At 38.8% G+C, this 15,951-nt stretch overlaps 1 protein-coding gene across 5 annotated transcripts in view; it reads left to right on the forward strand.

Moving 5' to 3' along the window:
• Window positions 1-15,951, forward strand: part of LOC143776637 (protocadherin gamma-C5-like) — a 671,321-nt gene that overhangs the window by 254,559 nt on the left and 400,811 nt on the right. The window contains exon 1 of one of the 5 annotated variants that reach the window (XM_077266251.1): window positions 3,727-6,227. The exons of the other annotated variants lie outside the window; for them this stretch is intronic. Within the exon in view, the coding sequence (XP_077122366.1) occupies window positions 3,807-6,227 (2,421 nt within the window). The 5' untranslated portion in view covers window positions 3,727-3,806. Of the gene's footprint in view, window positions 1-3,726; window positions 6,228-15,951 lie in introns of those variants that run through there. 5 annotated transcript variants of the gene reach the window in all.

The raw sequence follows: 15,951 nt of genomic DNA on the forward strand, positions 1-15,951 counted from the left end.
TTTCCGATACCGATACTTTCAAGTATCGGACGGTATCGCTCAACACTATCTGTGACTGCTCTAAGCCATCAGCAGGCAGAATAGGCCTGTCAGTTCTTTGCCTCATGAGAAAAAAATAAAATAGTCTCAGATAACCTGTTTAAACGATAGATGTGATCTTGTATTTATATAAGACAAATTAATAAATAAATAATGAAAACAGTAATAATGATAATAATAGTAATAATAATATTCATCATATTTATACAGTCATGGCTGAAAGTGTTGGCACCCTTGAAATTGTTCCAGAAAATGAAGTATTTCTCACAGAAAATTATTGCAATTACACGTGTTTTGTTACACACATGTTTATTTCCTTTGTGTGAATTGGAAAAACACAAAAAAACTCAGACAAAAGGCAAATTGGACATCATTTTGTACAAAACCCCCAAACATGGTGTGGAGACATGGGGGTCAGCGGGTGCTCTTGTTTGCTGGCTCAAGACCACATGGACCTGGGATCATCCCACTGCATGTCCACTCTCTTTTTACCATGGGCATAGTACTACTCAGACAAAGGTTGAGGGTAAGACAGTGTGGCAATATTTTATTGAACCATGAACAGAAAATAACACATAGAATAGTCCCAACAAAATACCTAACATGGTGCAAAATTACAAAGTCTCTCCCTTTCCTCTGACTCACAGGGATTAAAGCAGGTGCAACTTCCAGGTCTGACTACCCCCACCTGTGGCACGCAAAGAGAGAAGGTAACAACAAGCTGACAGTTGATTGAGGTACAAGGCCAGGTGACTAGAGGGTCACAACCTGCTTTCTCCAAACATCTCCATGGAGCCAGGTGACCAGTGGGTCCCAATCCTGGATTCCCCAAGTGTATCCATGGTACTCAGGTGACTGGTGGGTCAAAATCCTGACTTCTCCAAATGTATCCATGCGTTCAGTGATGGTCAATGTAGCAAAACTGTATTCTTTCAGCCGGGGCCGTGGTCCCCTAAGCTGGCATACTGTAGAATGTCAAATCTGTGTCCCTTGTGATTCAACCATGATGTTCTGTCTTCTGTTTTGTAACGTGTTCCTGGCTGTGGTTTTATAAGGAGTCTCTGGATATTCAAATCTCTGTTACAGAGGCACCTCCACCTTATATAGTTCACAACTGTTGTCCTTCAAGCCATAATCCAAGGTCAAGAGGAAGGTGTGATGAGATTAACTTGCATTGTTTAAGTATTTAATACATTTACATAGTTTTTAATCCTCTGTTTTCAAGTCAACAAGCCACAGGGTCCCAATCAATATATTATCAAACATGTATTGTCCAATTATCCTATGTCTCTTTCTCTCAAAGATAGAAGACAATAAGCTTGCAGTAAACAGCAACTCCAGAGTCACTTTCAGCCTGGTGTGAACAATAGTCTGTGTTTCTTAATTAAGCAAAAAAGAAATACATAGCTTCAAAAGTCAGCATAAAGATAAGTCTGTGCCTCCTGGCTTACTGAAAATGGATGTTTGGATAATTAATATTACATGCTGTATATAGTCGCATTAGGGCTGGACAAATTATTGGCATCATTAACTTAATATTTTGTTGCACACCCGTTGGAATAAATAGCTTCAATCTATCGCTTCTTATAAGCATCAACAAGCTTCTTACATCTCTCCACTGGAATTTTGGACCCCTCTTCTTTTGTAAACTGCTCCAGGTCTCTCATATTTGAAGGGTGCCTTCTCCCAACAGCAATATTAGGATCTCTCTACATGTGTTCAATGGGATTTAGATCCAGTCTAATTGCTGACCACTTCAGAACTCTCCAGTGATTTGTTTCCATCCATTTCTAGGTGCTTCTTGAAGTATGTATGTGGTCATTGTCCTGCTGGAAAACCCATGACCTAGGATGCAAACCAAGCTTTCTGACACTGAGCACTACATTTGAACCCAAAATCCATGTATAATCTTCAGATTTCTTGATGCCGTGCACACTGTCAAGGCACCCAAGGCCAGAGGCAGCAAAACAACCCCCAAACATCTTTAAACCCCCACAATATTTGACTGTAGGTACTGTGTTCTTATCTTTGTAGACCTCATTTAGTTTTCGATTAGCAGTAGAATGATGTACTTTACCTAAAAGCTTTATCTTGGACTTATCTGTCCACCACAATATGCTTTCCCAAAAGGATTTTAGCTTATTCACGCACATTGTGGCAAACTGCAGTGTAGCTTTTTTATGTCTCTGCGTCAGTAGTGGGGTCCTCCTGTGTAATTCGAATACTTTTCTGTGAGAAATACTTCATTTTCTGGAACATTTTCAATGGTGCCAATACTTTTGGCCATGATTTGTAAAGATTAAAACTTGAAACAGGCTACTTCAAGTTATGAAATATACAAAAGTAACAATTCTAAAAGCAAAATGAAGTAGAAGAAAATAGCAATTAAAAAAAAAAATATGGAAATGATCAATCATTAGTGTTGAGCATTCCGATACCGCAAGTATCGGGTATCGGCCGATATTTGCGGTATCGGAATTCCGATACCGAGTTCCGATACTTTTGCGATATCGGGAATCGGGATCGGAATGCATATTCATGTGTAAAATAAAGAATAAAAATAAAAAATAGGGATATACTCACCCTCTGACGCGCCCTGGTTGTAACCGCTGCAACTGGCAGCCTCCGTTCCTAAGAATGAGCGAGTGAAGGACCTGCGATGACGTCACGGTCTTGTGATTGGTCACGTGAGCGGTCACGCGACCAATCACAAGCCGCCACGTTATCGAAGGTCCTTCACTCGCTCATTCTTAGGAACGGAGGCTGCCGGTTAACACCGCTAGGTCCAGGGTCCGCCGGAGGGGTGAGTATATCCATATTTTTTATTTTTATTCTTCATTTTTTACATGAATATGGATCCCAGGGCCTGAAGGAGAGTTTGCTCTCCTTCAGACCCTGGGAACCATCCAGGATAGCTTCCGATACTTGTGTCCCATTGACTTGTATTGGTATCGGGTATCGGTATCGGTATCGGTATTCAAGTATCGGAAGGTATCGCTCAACACTATCAATCATTAGAATTAATCTAATAATTAGAATTTGGTGACTCATTTACTAGTTTCTTTTTTGAAGCATCTCTCTAGAAAATTTTCTTTAAAAAATATGCTAGCAAGAAGACACATTTTTAGTTAATGCATTTTATTGCTATATGATAAAGTAATAAAGCAATAATAAAAAAATCACTAATAATAATAATTATCACTATGCTACACTACTTACGGCCAAGCTCCGCAAGTAAATACTTCCAGCTGGCTTGCGCTGTAGACACCAATAATAGCTGATTGATGGGGGTGCCAAGTGCTGGACCCTAGCCGATCAGAGATTGATGCATTATCTTAAGAATAAGGCATCAATGTAAAAGTAGTGGACCACTACTTTCAACAGATTACAAATTGAAAACTAAAGCTTAGACGTTTATTTTATGATGATAGTAAAAATAGAAAATTATAATTATAAGTGCAAAAGTTTAAAAAAAATATAAAAGTAAAACAGTCAATACAGAAATGGTATCTATACTTATTATAGCAAAACAAGCTTTCATCCAGTTTCTTGCAGTACCTCAAATTGAACTCTGAGTGCCGCCAATAGACTGTAGTATTTTATATTGTAACTTAACAGCAGAGCTAATGCAGCTTCACAGCACAGATCTCTGGAAAACCTTGCATTTATTCTTTAGTCCATGCTGCAATTTGCTGTACTCTTTCCTCAAGAATCCTCTGGAATTTTATGATTCTTTTTTCGGATTTTTTGACCTTGTATTTCTAACTATGAAACACAGCACAAGACACAGAGGGAAACAATGGACAGTGATATGGCAAGTATTCTATTTATCTTCATTTTTCTTCCGTACTATCTCAGGCCAATTACAATACTCGATACCCGAAGAGCTTAAAAAGGGATCAGTAGTAGGGAATGTGGCAAAAGACCTTGGATTAAATGAGAAGGAACTCACGTTTAGGAAATTCCAAATTGTTTCTCATGTTACAAAGCAATATTTCAGCATTCATTTGGAAAATGGAGACCTAATTGTATCAGATAGGATTGACAGAGAAGCATTATGTGGGGCTAAACTTAGCTGTTTTTTAAATCTGGAAGCTGTGGTTGAAAATCCTCTGACATTTTACACAATCACAATAGAGATCCAGGATGTGAATGATAACTCCCCAACATTTTCTAAGAATTATTTTGATATAGACATCAGTGAGTCTTCTGTTCCTGGAGTTCATTTTCCATTAGGAAATGCTGATGATCCAGATCTTGGTGCAAATTCTATACAAACTTATACACTTACTAGCAATGAATGGTTTAGTCTTGGAGAAAGAATAACTAAGGATGGAATCACGCATCCAGACATTATCCTAGAAAAATCATTGGACAGAGAAAAGCAGAGTTCATATGATTTAATTATAATTGCGTCTGATGGAGGCAAACCTCCTAAAACTGGCACTGCCATAATTAAGATCACAGTGCAAGATGTGAATGACAACTTTCCAGTATTTATGAAAGACACCTACCAGATAAAATTACCCGAGAATGCTCCTATTGGTTTTTTAGTGGTCCATTTAAATGCAACAGATGCAGATGAAGGTGCATATGGTCTAATAACATACTCCTTTAGCCATATCCCTAAAAATGCAAATCAAATATTTTCTTTAAATTCCTTAAACGGTGACGTAATCTTAATTGGAACTTTAGACTATGAAGCATCAGATAGTTATGAAATGACCATTGAAGCTAAAGATGGCGGAGGTCTTGTGACGCATTGTAAGGTGTCAATACAAGTGATAGATGTGAATGATAATGCTCCAGATATAACAATCACCACTCTGGCAACAACCATTCTAGAAGATTCTCCACCTGGTACTGTCATAGCAATAATTAATATGCATGATCTGGATTCTGGGCTAAATGGTGAAGTTGTTTGTCAGATCTCAGACATGAAGGATTTTCAACTGTTACCATCATCCAGTAACTACTATAAACTTGTAACTGCGTCTAGCATGGACCGAGAGAGGAATTCTCTATATAATATTACAATTTACTGTACGGATAAAGGATCTCCTCCTCTGTCCACCAATAAAACCATTTCACTGACTATTTCAGATGTGAATGACAATGTTCCAATTTTTGAGAAAATTACCTATATTGTCTATATCATAGAAAATAATCAGCCTGGGGCATCAATACAAAATATTCTTGCTTCAGATCTTGATCAAGATGAGAATGGGAAAATTACTTTTAGCATTATAAACAGCAACATAGATAATATTCCTGTGTCATCTTATATCTCCATCAACTCAATGACCGGAGTTCTCTTCGCCCAAAGATCATTTGACTATGAACAGTTGAGGGAATTTCAGTTCCAGGTGATGGCCAAAGACAGTGGATCTCCTCCTTTAAGTAGCAATGTCACAGTGAGGATATGTATCATTGATAAGAATGATAATGCTCCGAAGATCCTCTACCCATCACCAGACACTGAGGGATCAGCATTATTTGAGTTTATTCCTCACTCTGCTGAGAAAGGTTATCTAGTCACCAAAGTGATTGCAGTGGATGCTGACTCTGGACACAACGCCTGGCTCTCCTATCACTTACTGCAAGTTCCCGATCCTTCATTATTTGGAATTGGCCAATATACTGGAGAAATAAAGATTGTGAGAGATCTACAAGATGCAGATAATTTAAGGCAAAAACTTGTGGTTCTAGTGAAGGATAATGGAGCCCCATCTTTGTCATCTACAGTCACTTTGAGTTTAGTTGTGGCTGAAAATTTTCAACAAGTTGTTCCAGAAATAAGAAGACAACCAGCTAATTCAGATACTAAATCTCCTGTAACTTTCTATCTAGTCATATCCATAGCTCTGATTTCTTGTCTATTTATTATAACCGTTATCATCACAGTCATCTACAAATGCCGAAAAGACAACACCCCGACTACATATGGGGCATACAGTAGAAACGTGTATCCTCAGTTCACCCTGGGATGTCCCTCTGAGATCAGTGATACCAGTTTACCTTTCCCATTCTCATATGATGTGTGTGTGACTCTGGACTCCAAGCAGAATGAAATCGCTTATCTGAAACCAGTGCAGAACGTCCCCACAGAGAATCTCATAGACACCGATAATTTTACATCTGTAAATGATTCTGCAAACGCGGACACGCCTCCCTGCAATACTGATCAGGTATTTAGATATTAAAATGTGACCTTTCATTTTTCTTTGGCCCTTTCACATGTTATGATATTTCCAGTACTGGATAAAACAGTACTGGAGCTGTGTCTATGAGTTTGTGAGTTTGTGTATTTCATACATGTGGCATATGTGTGGCATACTTGTCGTATCTGTGTGCCATCCGTGTGCCGCATCAGTATGACACATACCGGCACTTGGGAAAAAGTGGTACAGTTGACGCTGTTCCCAGGCATCATGTGCTGAAGGCAGCTCTCACCATTTTTGCCTGGTCTCCCTGAGATCAGTGTGACCAGGCTATAATGATGGGAATTGTATTCAGCACCCATTGTGTACATCATTGGTAAAATAAATAGAACATTTAAAAAAATGTCAGCGGTAAGTCCTGCCTCTGGGGTCGGATGTTAATAATCTGGGAAATGGGACAATATCCCAAAAGGTTTCCTGGGTTATTAATTACAGCTCACAGCTGTGTTGCTTAGCCTTTAATATTTAGTTAATAGTGGACCCCAGAAAAAAATGACTTTGGGTCCCCCTATAAATTCTAACCAGCAAAGGCTAAACAGACAGCTGTGGGCTGATATTAATAGCCTGGGAAGGGGCCAAGATCTTATGGATGCACCATTTTGTGGCAGCTGAGAGCTCATGTTCTTAGCCTGGGAAGGGGCCAATATTCCTTACCTCTACCCAGGCTGTAAATATCAGCCCACAGCTGATTAAAATTCATAGGCGGACCCTAATTTCTTTTTTTTACTGGGGTCCCCTGTATACTAACCAGTAGGGTTGAGCGAAACGGGTCGGCAATTTTCAGAAGTCGCCGACTTTTGGCAAAGTTGGGTTTCATGAAACCCGACCCGACCCCTGTGTGGGGTCGGCCATGAAGTCGGCGATCTTCTGAATCTGGAATCGGAATTCCGATACCGATTCCCGATATGTTTAAGATATCGGGAATTGGTATCGGAATTCAGATTTAAGTGTAAAATAAAGAATTAAACTAAAAAATATCGCTATACTTACCATCTGACGGGCCCTGGTACTAACCGGGAACCTTCCTTCCTTAGAATCAGCCTTCCAGGACCTCGCGGTGACATCACGGTGACGTCGCGGCTTGTGATTGGTCGCGTGAGCGGTCACATGGGCGGCCGCGCGACCAATCACAAGCCGCGACGTCACCGTGACGTCACCGTGACGTCACCGAAGGTCCTGGAAGGGCTGATTCTTAGGAAGAAGGCTGCTTGAACGAAGCCAAGGGTGAGTATATTCCTATTAGGTATATACTCACCCTCGGACACGCCCTGCTTCTTTCCGGCAGCCTTCCTTCCTAAGAATCAGCCCTTCCAGGACCTTCGGTGACGTCACGGTGACGTCGCGGCTTGTGATTGGTCGCGCGAGCGGTCACATGGGCGGCCGCGCGACCAATCACAAGCCGCGACGTCACCGTGACATCACCGCGAGGTCCTGGAAGGCTGATTCTAAGGAAGGAAGGTTCCCGGTTAGTACCAGGGCCCGTCAGTGGGTAAGTATAGCAATATTTTTTATTTTAATTCTTTATTTTACACTTAAATATGGATCCCAGGGCCTGAAGGAGAGTTTCCGCTCCTTCAGACCCTGGGAACCATTGGAAACCCAATGCACTGCATTGGGTTTTGAGTTTCGGCCGACACCGACCCCGACTTTTTGATAGGATCGGCCGATTTCACTCGACCCGACTTTTGAAAAAGTTGGGTTTCGTGAAACCCGACCCGATCCTATAAAAATAAAGGTCGCTCAACCCTACTAACCAGTAAAGGCTAAGAAATCAGCTGAGAGCTGTTATTAATAGCCTGGGAACCTTTTACCTAGATTATTAAAAGCCCCCAGAGGCTAGCTTTCGCTCTGCAGGTTATGAAAATTACGTGGAAGCACATGCCATAATTTTTTGTTTATATATTTAGTTTACATACGATGTACCCAGCGGGTGCTGAATACAACTCCCATCATTTTCGCCTGGTCGTGCTCATCTCAGGGAAACCAGGTGACAATGATAAAAGTTGCCATGAGCACCTGGTGCCTGAGAACAGCACGAACTGTGCCGCTTTTCCAGTCACCGGTAAGTGTCACATTGTTTGTCTTCAGTGTGCACATGTGCGGGACATTTTGTGACACAAGCTGCTGTTAAATAACAGACATGTCAGCGTGTTTTGCCCATGGACACATGGTCCATGGAAACATACATGTGCACAGAACCATTCCAGGTGTGTTTCTCTGATAAGTGTGAAAACTGTCACACACATACTGGAGACCCTGACATGTGAAGGAACCCTTATCTTCTATTAACCCTGCTGTTCTGTTAGGTCAAAAATGACCGTTTTTGAAATTCTATAATGTTATAAAAATTCAGCGTGTGATTCTGAGACTTGAGGCTCCCTGACTTTTCGTCATTAGGGGGGTACTCTCTGTGGGAATTTTTTTTTTTTTAAATTTTTGTTTACTTTATTTGGTACAATTTTTTTTACACTTGTACTGTTCGGTCAAAAATGACCGATAGGCCTTTATTCAGCTCTCCAGACAATTTTTGACAAAAATAAAGGTGCTATCACCTCATTTTGAACTATATATTGCATCTACTACTATTTATCAATGTATCTGACTACTTTTGGTCAGAACAGATTTACACATACCAACATTTTCAAGTTGCGATACAGCCGACGGATTCGCTTCCAGTATAGCTATGCGCAATTTATTTCACTGGTTTTTATTTACCCTGCTGTTCATATAGATCTAGTTCCATTCAGTTGTCAACATTTCATATTGTAAATCATGATTTTCTGATTTTCCATGTGTTTGCTGGTTGTACAGTATTACACTGTACATAAATGTTAATTTATTTGATTCAAAAAATAAAAGTTTTGGATTTAATTTTTCATCTGATTATTGAAAACCATGTTCACATACAGTAAAACAATGCAACAGGTAATCAAATAACACTTGAATTAGGTACAAATCACAACTTTGTTAGGTCCGGTCAAAAATGACCGGGAACAGTATAAGTGTATAAAAAACAACGTTTTTTGCCATTTTATAGAGAAAAAAGCTTTTTTTTTTTTTTTTTTGCCTTTGAAAAAAGTATATCTACATAATGTTTGATATTATTACTTATAGTTAACATTTAGATCAAGATTTTTTTTTTATCTGCAAAAATAATCAATTTTTAAAAAAATCGAAAAAATACCATGTTCCCTTTTGGATATAAAAAAAATATAAAACAAGCTTTGTATTTATTTTTTTTTCTGGTATTTGAACAACCATCTTCACAAGCAATATAATAGTGCAAAAACTGTTTAAAAAAACCACTTAGATTAGCTAAAAATGATTATTTTATAAGGACGGTCAAAAATGACCGGGAACAGTACAAGTGTATGTGAAATCTAAACAGAACAGCAGGGTTAAGCATTACTAGTGTGAAAAAAGTAAACATGAATATTTGAACAATATGAACAGCATGGTTCTTCCAGAATGAATTATTCTCTTCTTTGAATACTGTTCTATTACTGTTATTGATAGTACATTATATCTTATTGTATTGTTAGTTTTGTATATAATAAATTGGATTCTCACAATAGAATATATTTTTACACAAAACACCTTTTCTCTAGAACATGGAAAAACTCATTAATGCTCCTGATACTCCTTCATACACAGGAGTGTTCAACTTGCCTTCTATGCTCTCTATGAGAGAGCCCTATCCATTTTCTTGGACAGCAGCTTATCTCACAAAGATCAAAAGATACAGCCAGAGATGATCCAATAAACCAGATCATTCTATTACTGACATATGTCAGAAGGTGGAGCGATAATAGGCCACCCATATACATCAGTGCCTGCCGATATTAGCGGGTTTGGCCAACTTTAAGTCTATAGTGTAAACTTAATGTGAGGACCTTGATTCATACATGAATTAAGACATTGAGACAATTTACGTTTATTTTGAAGAAACACAAGGATCAGGAGTTAATTGTCATTTTGTTATATGATTTATATGTTTTATCGATACAGGTTAACAATCAACACCTATTCATGGTTTTTAAATGCAATTACTTTCTGGTGTGCTTAAACAGCAAATCTCCTCCAAGATAAGCACCATTACTAGTCAGGTGCACTTTGGTTCTCTGGAACTTTGGTATGCTGTGAGGTATTTGTGCACCTAATAATAGCAAGGGGCCTTACTGACATTCCAGCTAATAGAGATTTCCATTGTAAACCCTATCTGTTATGCACATATCCAGATATAGCAAAACATACCTTACTGTAGAAAATGCAACACTGGGATAGCACAATAAAAGTTTAATCTAGAGGGAACCTGTCATGTTCGAGATGTATGACTTCACGGTGTACAGTGCAACCTTTTCTGGCACATGCGCAGAAACCTCCTGTGCCTAAAAACCCAGATGCCTTGGCCTAGCAAGTGAGGCCTGGGGATTTCAGTGTGACTGATGGCAATCCAAAGATGAGATGAAGATCAGACCAATAGCACTGTGGAGCACAGGGGCCAGAAAGGTGAATATAATAGGTTTTTATAACTTTTCATTCAGTGAACTAGTCTGATTGCCAAATGTGGAGTCGAGAAAGAATTTTTCCCCTATTATTGAGCTAATAATGTCTGCTCCTTGGGGATTTTGCCTTCCTCTCGATCAACATGTTAGGGTACCGTCACACATTGAAATTTCCATCGCTACGACGTTACGATTCGTGACGTTCTAGCGATATCGTTACGATATCGCTGTGTCTGACACGCTACTGCGATCAGACACCCTGCTGAGAATCGTACGTCGTAGCAGATCGTTTGGAACTTTCTTTCGTCGCTTGATCACCCGCTGACATCGCTGGATCGTTGTGTGTGACAGCGATCCAGCGATGTCTTCGCTTGTAACCAGGGTAAACATCGGGTAACTAAGCGCAGGGCCGCGCTTAGTAACCCGATGTTTACCCTGGTTACAAGCGTAAACGTAAAAAAACAAACCGTACATGCTCACCCGTCAGTGTCCTTCAGGTCCCTTGCCGTCTGCTTCCTGCTCTGAGTGCCGGCCGGAAAGTGAGAGCAGATCACAGCGGTGCTGCGCTCTGCTCTCACTGTACGGCTGCACTCAGAGCAGGAAGCAGACGGCAAGGGACCTGAAGGACACCGACGGGTGAGTATGTACTGTTTGTTTTTTTACATTCACGCTGGTAACCAGGGTAAACATCGGGTTACTAAGCGCGGCCCTGCGCTTAGTTACCCGATGTTTACCCTGGTTACCCGGGGACTTCGGCATCGCTCCAGCGCCGTGATTGCAACGTGTGACCGCAGTCTACGACGCTGGAGCGATGATTATACGACGCTGCGACGTCACGAATCGTGCCGTCGCAGCGATGAAAATTTCAATGTGTGACGGTACCCTTAGGCTTTAGGTTGAACTCAATTGACTTAAGTCTACCTTAAGCTTTAAAAACAATGAAAATATTCATCTATTTGCATGACCTTAAACAAATTCGAAAAATAGTGGCCAGTGGCTACCATTCTGCTGAATCAAGTTATAAAAAAATCTGTATTTTGGCAAATGCAAATTTTTCAAATTTCTGTAACATTGAATTACACTCAAATTTATTCACTCATCTTTAATACTAACATATGTGTTGCTCGTGTAAAAGTTTCTTTAATAGTATATTTTTTTATAATCAACTAGATATGTTTGTAAGCTTTATACTTTTAAAAGTTTTATAAGCATTTTCACAGCATCTTTTCCACCCTACAACAGTCTGTAGGGTCTCTTTAAATACCTTTGATTCCTTAGTCACTTAAATATCTTTTCATAAAGCAATAAATAGAGGCCAATGATGAGGGAAAAGAATCAAATGAATTTTCAGATTCTCACTTAGTATTTTAATTAAAAATCAAAAGTGGGTGTAAAAATAAGATGAAGTATGAGGAGGCATCTAGAGAGATGCAGGATCTAGTATCCATCCAATTGGTGAATGTAGAAACAGAAAATATACATTGATAGAAATCTACATAAAAAGTAAAGTGCTAAACATTTTGTATATGGGTTGCACTGTCTTTTATATTCCTTACAATACAAATGGAACCTGCGCGCTAGCTGCTGATAATGGAGTAGTTGTAAGGCTGCATTGACTATTAATATAACAGAGGTTAGCAAAGGAGTTGGGATTGGGTGTAGGAAAATGAAGAATATATTTTTAAAGAAGTATGTTTTCTTTGCCTCTTGAGCTGCTCAGAGCTCTGGAGTCTCCTTACTTCATTGTTTCTTGCACTTCTCCTATAGTGACAATTCTGGTCAGTAGCTTTGTCCTTCTACAACACATTAATGATCTGTCAGTTTTTGTTCTGAGTCTACACTATCACTATATTTACATGTAGAGATAACAGAGCATTTGAGCAAGTATGGCTCAATAAAATGAGAGCCATGATTAGGAGACTATTTTGGAAACTGTCTAAGCTGGTGACAGGGGTACTATGAATCTACAAGACTGATAAGAGCAACTTGGTCATGAGCACTTTGGTCAAGAGTGAGCTAGTAGAAGGTGAGCAGCTTACTGCTGTATAGAGATCAGTTGGCTAGATAAAGTTGGCTGGGATGTTAGGAGTTAACTACTCTTATGGAATGTAGCTACTAGGCATACTTGGCTGGAGGTCAATCTCTTCGTAAAAAGTCTGTACACTTTATAAGTTAAAAGATTTTATTGCATTAGAATAAAAGAAGATAAAAAAAGCAAGACAGTTGCAAACTTTCTTATTTTCACGCTGTTTAGCCAAGTAATCTAATACAATGAGAATACCCCTTTGAGGGGTTTTCTGGTACCTCTTTCTTCTAAAATTGGGTAACCTTCCTACTCCAAGTTGGTCCTAATTGTCTTAGTAAGATGTCCTGTCAGACTATATCAGCTTGATGCCATATTGCTGCTTCGGCATACGTCCTATTAGAATACAGCAGCAATCATACCAGGGAAAAAGAGAGACAACCACTTTAAAAAATAGTAGGTATTGGTGTAGATTGATAGTGATATGGAGCAACTCACTGATTTTCCATGCAACAGATGCTGAAGAGAGAAACTTTGTCCTGCCCGGAAGATAGATACATTTCTAATGAAGCTCTGATGAGACACATCACAGGCTAAAGTATATAACAGTACATCTGTACTTGCTTAGGGGATGTTGGGATTAATTTTTATAATAATAATTATACTTATGTTTGAATGTTGAAAAACTTTAAGAAGGCTATTTGTAGTTATGAAAAATGTTATTAATGATGATAGTGAAAGTAATAAATCATAAATACAGTACTATACTTTAAAATAATTAAAAATGAAAATACAAATAGTTAAAATTTCAAAATATATGTATTTATAAAAGCATAGCAAGCTTTTCTGCCAGTTACTTGCAGTACCTCAATATGAACTCTGAGTGCCGCCTTAAGACTGTAATATTTCCTATTCAACCTGAATGATGGATCTAACGCAGCCTCACAGCACAGAGCTCTAGAATATCCTGCATTCAGTACACCCTACAATTTACCTACCTCTCATGAATCTTTGGGAATTTCAATTCTGTTTTCTTCAGATTTTTTAAAAGAAGGACTTACATTTCTAACTATGAGCAAGAAAACCGGACTCAGAGGGACACAATGGACAGGGATATGGCAAGTATTGTTCTGTTTATCTTTGTTTTACATCCAAAATATATCAGGCCAATTACAATACTCAATACCTGAAGAGCTTAAAAGGGGATCTGTAGTTGGGAATGTGGCAAAAGACCTTGGATTAAATGTTAAAGAAATTGCACTTAGAAAATTCCAAATTGTTTCTCATGATACAAAGCAATTTTTCAGCATTCGTCTGGAGCATGGAGATTTAATTGTATCAGATAGAATTGATAGAGAAGCATTATGTGGATCTAAACTCATCTGCTTTTTGAATCTGGAAGCTGTGATTGAAAATCCTCTGACCTTTTATACAATTACAGTAGAAATCCAGGATGTAAATGATAACGCCCCGACATTTTCTAAGAAATATTTTGATATAGGCATCAGTGAGTCTTCTCTACCAGGAGTACATTTTCCATTAGGAAATGCAGATGATCCAGATATAGGTATCAACTCTATTCAAACTTATACTCTTACTGGTAATGAATACTTTACTGTTCAAGAAAAAAACACTAAGGATGGAATTAAATATCCAGAAATAATACTAGAAAAGTCATTAGACAGAGAGAAGGAGAGTTTCTATGAGTTCATCTTAGCTGCTTATGATGGAGGTAAACCTCCTAAAACCGGCACAACCATAATAAAGATCACAGTTCAAGATGTGAATGACAACTTTCCAGAATTTATGAAAGATACCTATCAGATAAGATTACCTGAGAACGCACCTGTTGGATTTCTAGTTGTCCATTTAAATGCAACTGATGAAGATGAAGGTACAAATGGCTTAGTGTCTTATTCCTTTATCCATATATCTAAAAATGCGGATCAAGTATTTTTCATAGACTCTTTAAAAGGAGATATTACAATAATAGGAAATTTGGACTATGAGGCATCAGATAGTTATGAAATGACTGTTGAAGCGAAAGACGGTGGAGGTCATGTTACAAATTGCAAGGTATCAATACAAGTGATCGATGTGAATGATAATGTTCCACATATAACAGTTACCATTCTGGCAACAACTATTCCAGAAGATTCTCCACCTGGTACCGTCATAGCCATAATTAATGTCCTTGACCAGGATTCTGGGATGAATGGTGATGGTATTTGTCATATTTCAGACATAAAGGATTTTCAACTGTTACCATCATCTAGCAAATTCTATAAACTTGTAACTGCATCTAGCATGGATCGAGAGAGGAATTCTTTATATAATGTTACCATTCACTGTACGGATAAAGGATCTCCTCCTCTGTCCACCAACAAAACCATTCCGCTGATTATTTCAGATGTGAATGACAATGCTCCAATTTTTGAGAGAATAAACTATGTTGTCTACATTATGGAAAATAATCAGCCCGGGACATCAATACAAAACATTCTTGCCTCAGATTTTGATCAAGACGAAAATGGAATAATTTCTTACACTCTTGTAAGCAGCAATGTAGACAATATTCCGGTATCTTCATATGTTTCCATAAACTCAATGTCTGGAGTTCTCTATGCCCAGAGATCATTTGACTATGAACAGTTGCGGGAATTTCAGTTCCAGGTGATGGCTAAAGACAGTGGATCTCCTCCTCTAAGCAGTAATGTCACAGTGAGGATATGTATCATTGATAAGAATGATAATGCTCCGAAGATCCTCTACCCATCACCAGACACTGAGGGATCAGCATTATTTGAGTTTATTCCTCACTCTGCTGAGAAAGGTTATCTAGTCACCAAAGTGATTGCAGTGGACGCTGACTCTGGACACAACGCCTGGCTCTCCTATCACTTACTACAAGTTCCCGATCCTTTGTTATTTGGAATTGGCCAATATACTGGTGAAATAAAGATTGTGAGAGATCTTCAAGATGCAGATAACTTAAGGCAAAAACTTGTGGTGCTGGTGAAGGATAATGGAGCCCCATCTTTGTCATCTACAGTCACCTTGAGTTTAGTTGTAGCAGAGAATTTTCAGCAAATTGTGCCAGAAATAAAAAGACAGCCAACTAATTCAGATAGTAAATCTCCTGTAACTTTCTATCTAGTCATAT

The sequence above is a fragment of the Ranitomeya variabilis genome, chromosome 5 (assembly GCF_051348905.1).
Source record: "Ranitomeya variabilis isolate aRanVar5 chromosome 5, aRanVar5.hap1, whole genome shotgun sequence".
NCBI classification, from domain to species: Eukaryota; Metazoa; Chordata; class Amphibia; order Anura; family Dendrobatidae; genus Ranitomeya; species Ranitomeya variabilis.